This window comes from Pteropus alecto, unplaced genomic scaffold (assembly GCF_000325575.1).
Source record: "Pteropus alecto unplaced genomic scaffold, ASM32557v1 scaffold194, whole genome shotgun sequence".
Taxonomy (NCBI): Eukaryota; Metazoa; Chordata; class Mammalia; order Chiroptera; family Pteropodidae; genus Pteropus; species Pteropus alecto.
Genome location: NW_006436281.1, coordinates 1,017,091 through 1,022,989, shown reverse-complemented (window position 1 = coordinate 1,022,989; position 5,899 = coordinate 1,017,091). Strand labels below are relative to the sequence as shown.

The 5,899-nt window shown below is 56.4% G+C and overlaps 1 protein-coding gene across 1 annotated transcript in view; it reads right to left on the bottom strand.

The window, feature by feature from the left end:
• Positions 1-4,229: 4,229 nt before the first annotated feature.
• The window catches only part of CLPTM1 (CLPTM1, transmembrane protein), a 27,505-nt gene continuing 25,835 nt past the window's right edge, over positions 4,230-5,899 (bottom strand). The window contains exons 13-14 of the mRNA XM_006911789.3: positions 5,162-5,350; positions 4,230-4,946 (exon numbers count right to left, since the gene is read on the bottom strand). Of these exons, the coding sequence (XP_006911851.1) occupies positions 4,675-4,946; positions 5,162-5,350 (461 nt within the window). The 3' untranslated portion in view covers positions 4,230-4,674. The remainder of the gene's footprint in view (positions 4,947-5,161; positions 5,351-5,899) is intronic.

The window sequence follows — 5,899 nt, the reverse complement described above, 5'->3', positions numbered from 1 at the left end:
TGGTTCGCACCCTGTCGTTACGTCACGCAAGGGGAACGGGAAAACCCCCACGCGTCACGTGGGCGCGGGGGCGGGGCCGGCCGGGAAGAGGAGGCTGGGCGCTCGGGAGGGGCCAGCGCTGCTGGCCATTGCACGGGCGGAGACAACTGAGGCCTACTTAGGGCCACTCGCGCTCTATCCGTGGAGGAAGTCGGGAAACTGAAGGTCATCCCCCCAGGTCTACCAGCGGGATTTGAACCTGTTGTTTCTCTGGCTGAAAGAGAAGCTTCGGGATCAGGAGGTTGCCAGGGCTGTACAGCTGTCATCGATAATAATGATCTTTAGGAAACCTCCGTGGTCTGTCTACGCCTCATTTTCATCAACTATAAATTGGGAGTGAAGATACTTAAATGTTTAAAGCTAGAATGTCAGCTCTAGGATTTGTCTGTTTTGTTCCTTGCTGTATCCCCTGCTCCTGGAACACAGTAGGTGCCCAGCAAGTGTTTATTGAATGAATGGACGGATGTTTTATTCCTCGCCACAGCCCTTTCACGTTTCCTAATAGCCCAGAGCACTGGTAGCTCCAAGGCTCAGTAACTCATTCTGAGCATGGTAACTGTTAGCCCCAGTGTACATAACAGAGCTGTGTGCCTGACCAGAGCAAAGGGCTTACTTGGAGGCCTCGCAGATACCTCAAACCTTGCACTCACGTCAGAGGCATGTGATGGAATTAGGATTCTTGCAGAGAGGAGGAGACTGAAGTTCAAGGAGGGGCAGCCATTTGATTAAATCACATTCCTAAAGCCTCCCTTGTCCTTGAGAATCACTGAGTGACCATTATGTTCCAACTTGGATGCCAGGCACCTTCAGACCACAGAGTGCTTTGTCTGCTTGTGTAAAATTTGAGTGTTTCTCTTCTCTCCATAGCCCCCAGGGACTCATCGATTCATTGGACGTATATTTATTGAGCACCTGCTGTGTGCCAGAGCCTGCACTGGGCCATAGCACGTGCCAGGCCAGGCCTGGTACCTGCGGCTGGTAGGCAGAGTAGTGTAGAGCAGCAGTTCTCAAAGCGTGGTCCTCAACCCTTCAGGCGATTCGGATGTAAGCTCAAGCCGAAAAGCTGCTGCCAGACAGCAAAATATAGAGCAAACTTTTAAAAAACTGCAAAGGGCCAAGTAGCAAATATGTTACGCTTCAGGCTTTGAGCATCAGACAAGCTCAACTCTGTGATAGCACAAAAGCAGCCAACAGAACAGAAACAATGAGCGTGGCTGTGTTCCAATAAAACATTATGGATATAGAAATTTGAATTTCATATAATTTTCATGTGAAACAATATATTCTTGAGATTTTTTAACCACTTAAAAGATGTAAAAAATTACACAAAAGCTGGGATATGCTGGGTTTGGCTGCAAGCTGTAGTCTGCATGTGACAAGAGCCTTGCGAGCGAGGTTATGACTGAGGGTCCAGAATCAGAGTGCCTGGGTTCAAATCCTAGGTCTCCCACTTACGTGCTGTGTGACCTTGAGCAATTAACTTCATCACTCTGAGCCTGAACTGTAAAATGGGTCTAATAACAGGGTGATTGTGAGGATTATATGATACTAATATTAGTTGGCACTTGTATATAGTTCTTACATGTGCTGGGCACTGTTCTAAGCACTTTGTGTTCTAAATACTGTGTCCCATTACTTGGGCAAACTATTTCTCATCTGCTCTTGCGAACATTTCACTTACAGAGTTATTACACGCAGTGTAATGGTGCCAGGCACTGTTCCAAAAGCTGCGGGCACAGCAAGGGACATAACAGAGCAAAGCCCCTGCTATCATGGCACCAAAATCCAGGTCGGGGAGATAGAAACAGATAAGTAAATACATGTCTGGTATTACAGAAGAATAAAGCAGGACATGTGGATGGAGTTCAGAGGGTACTATTTGGGTTAGGAACTTGAAGGAGGGTCTAGAATGACATTTAAGCAGAGACCTGAAACAGTGAACGATCCATGTGAATATCTAAGGACAAACATTCAAGGCACAGGGAACAGCAAGTGCAAAGGCCCTGAGGTGGGAACATGCATGGCATATGCAAGGAACAGCAAGGAACTAGAGTGAAGAGACTGCTGGGGAAGCATTGGAGATGGGGGTAGAGCAATGGCTTGTAAGGTGATACGAACATTAATATTAAATTTAATGGATGAAGCAAACCACATACAGCACTTTGACTAGAACTTGGGTCATGATAAGGAGCGTGAAGTAGTGGCAACTATTACAGAACCGGGAGCCCACCCGATTACCCTCTGCCCCGGCAAAGGTCAGGTCTCACAACTCTTTGTTAGGTGAGTTAAAGGACATGTCAGAAACCCTCAGGGTGCAGGACTTCTGCTGGGCTGAGTTCCATGAGGGCGGACCTGGGGCTGACTTGGTCCGGGCTGTGTACACAGGACCCCCCAGCTCAGGGCAACGTCCAAGGGAGGGGCTCAGGGAGCATCTGTTGACTGACTGCATGTCTGCCTCGGCACGAGTGTCAATGTGGGCCCCAGCAGGATCCACACTCCTGCATGTGTGCGTGCCCGTGAAAGTCAGGACTGTCAATGCGCACTCAGCAAACATTCCCGGAAAGCCTCCTCTGTGCCCAGGACACAGCAGTGATCAAGACGGCCTAGCTCTGTCCTCACAGGCTCAGTCCAGCAGAGAATGACCTGTCCACAGTGATGACCCATAGTGGACAGGGCTTAGATGTAGGAGCCCAGGGAGATGGAGAGGCTCAGAGAGGGTGGTCAGGGAGGGCTTCCTGGAGGAGACATTGGAACTACAACCTGGATAATGCGTGGGGTAAGGTAAAAAGCTGTGTGCCTTACCTACGTCCCCTAGTAAGAGCATAATCTAGAGCCAGGAGCTAAGAGATCACGGCAAGTTAAAGCAAGGGAGAGGAGGGTATAGGGGTCGAGGTCCCCTCCCCTCAAGATCTCGCTCACTACAGTTCTCTCGAGAGTACTAGGGAGCCATGGTAGGTTCTGAGCAGGGGACGGGCATGGCCAGGTTTGTGCTTTAGAAAATTCTGGCTGCCAGGTGAAGAGTGAATGGGAGGGGCTGGACTGGGGCAAGATACTAGGGAGGAGGCTGGGTGGGGACTCCAGGGGGTGAGGAGCCTGGCCCAGGCTGTCTCTGGGGAAGTGAAGAGATGAGAGTCCCGAGCGACTGTGAGGTGCAGCTTAAGGACTTTGCCGAAGGCTGGGGTGTGCGGCTGTGAGAGGAGCCGGGGAGATGGACCCGTGAGTTGAGGTGGCCTGAGGGCCCAGGCCCCAGAGGAGCCCTGCTGGGGAGCCTGGGCTTTTTCCTAGGGCGCTGAGGGCCATGGCAGGGTGCAGGGCAGGGGAGGGAGTGGAGCGAGCTGAGGTCCCCAGTAGCAGAGCCCGCAGTAGTGCGTGTGTGTGTGTGTACACGTGGGGCTCTGCCCGCACCGTCTCCCAGGACCCTGTAGGTTCCCTAACTCTTCAGGGCAGAGTGGCAGGTAGGGCCTGAGAGGACTTGCCGTGGTCCTCAGCCCCGGGCCTCCTCTCCCTGCAGTGTTGATAAGACCAGCCCCTGCCCCCAAATAAATCTGGGAATGTGGGTTCCAACCCATGGGAGTGCAGGGAGTGCAGGCCTGTCTCCTCACCTATAAGGTAAGGGAACAGCCCCAGCTTCCAGTTTTGGGAAGGCACATGAGCCACACACTCAGAGCTTGGCTGGATCCTCAGCACTGGTGGCCCTGGGGGTGCCGGTGACACCCCAACAGCTCTGAGCGCTACAGCCCGGCACCACTCTGATCAAAGATGCACCCCATACTCTGCTGACGTGACCCTGGGAGGTGAGCTCAGAAGTCTTGAGAAAGGTCACGTCTCCAGGGTCCCTGGAGGGAAATGTACCAGGTGGTGGGTGTCTGCTCCTGGGGCAGGCCTGCACTCCCGCCCTGCCTGCTGGCATGAGGCCCAGAGACAATCGGTGGGCACAGGCAAGGCACCGAGTCTCAGCCAGCCACACCCAGCCTCCTGGGTAAGGGCATAGGTGCAGCGAGGTCACAGCAAGCAGCTTCCCCAGAGGGCTGCTGGGAAGGGGAGAAGGGTAAAAAAGGGGCCTGGCCCAGAGGGTCACTGTCCCCACTTTACCACGTCCTGCATCCTGCAGGTCTCTCTCCCAGACCCGGGAGAGCCACCCAGACCTGCTCTCCAAGGTGATGGAGGAAGGAAGGCCGGAGGAGAGTTACTGAGTTTAAGTTAAACACCCACATGAATTTATTAAATCCAGACTGTGTTAAAGGGCGGCGGTCTGAGAGGACGGGGTGGTCGGGGGACGAGGGACAAGATGATGGATGGCCATGAGCATCCCAAAGGGGCCCTGGCCCCTCCCCCGCCTGGCCCACCCCCTCGGCAGCGCCGCCTCGGCTTCACCATGATTCCCAATGGTGCTGGGCTGGCGGGGCGAGATGGCTGGAAGAAACACAGGAACAGACGGACAGATGGCGCCTCCACAAACCACGTGCTCTGGCCTGCCCCGGCCCCTACACCACACATGGGGCCCTGGTCCAAGGGGGCCCCCAGCCGCCCCGGCCCGATCTGTCCAGGGAAAGGGCGACAGGGAGGAGAAGTAAAGGGCCCGGGGCGGCAGGGCGCTGGTCACCAGGGGCCAGAGCGGACGAGGACCAGGAACGGTTAATCCCTTTTCTTGTCCTGTGCTGGCTTTGGAGGGTCTTCCTGGGGCTCGGTGGCAGCAGAGCTGGCCCCCTGGGTGGGCTTGGCAGGCGGGGGCGTGGAGGCCTCCTCCCTGGCAGCGGCGGTGGTGGCTGTGGCAGGGGCCGGGGTGGGTGGGGGTGGGAGGGCCTCTGTTGCTGTTGGGGCCTCGCCACTCATGCCAAACTCGTTCACCCGCGTGGGGTCGACGCGGTAGATCCACCGTTGGTAGAGGTAGATGAAAAAGACCACATCTGGGGGTGGGGTGAGGGGGCAGTGTGAGGGGGAGGGGCCGGCCCGGCCCACCATCCCGTGGGGTGGGGAGTCCTGCAAAGACTGGCCAAGTCCCTCAGACTGGGTCCCCGGGCAGGGCTGGGGCCAGAGCACCTCCCTCAGCCCAGGGCCCCGGGTCCAGCCCGCGTGTAGCTCCGCTGGGAGCCTCCCTGCCGGCCCGCCCGCCAGGCCTCACCATCCCGCAGGCAGCCGATCCGGTACATAACGGGCATCTTGATGACAAAGGCGAACAGGTCATCGATGAAGGTGTTGAGGGCCTTGTAGGTGAGCATGCGCCAGGGAAGATGGGCCACAGACTTGAGCTTGTAGTTGATGAAGAGCTGGGGTGTCATGGTGATGAAGCCTGTGATGGTGGTGAGGGGACACCCATGAACAGAGAAAGGGACGTCCTGACCCCTGACCTCTGACCTCACTTCCGGCCTCCCTCCTCTCACTCACTCTGCTTCAGCCACACTGGCCTCCTCTCCGCTTCCAACCCCCAGGCACACCCTACCTCAGGGCCTCTGCACTGTTCCCTCCTTGGCACCCTTCAGGGCTGTTCACACATCTCCTGGGAGGGGTCTCCCTGACCACCCTCTGATGTGTACCCCTCGCCTCAACCCCTTCCCTGCACCCATTACATGCTGTAAGTCACTCGTCTGCTGTTTTCTCTGTAGGTTCCCCTGAGAACGAGGACTGAAATGCACTGTTCACGCCTCCCAAAAGCCCCCTGACCCCCAGACCAGGCATCCCTTCAAGGCTCCCCATGTGCCACCCCTGCCCACCCCGGGCTGTGCCTGTCTCCCACACTGGACTGCGAGCCCCGGGAGGGCCGGGCCAGGCTGACTTGATCACTGCTGAATCCCCAGTGCGGCCCAGTGGGGCGGAGGGACATCTGCTGGGCACCTGCCCCAACTGGCGGGCCAGGCGCTCA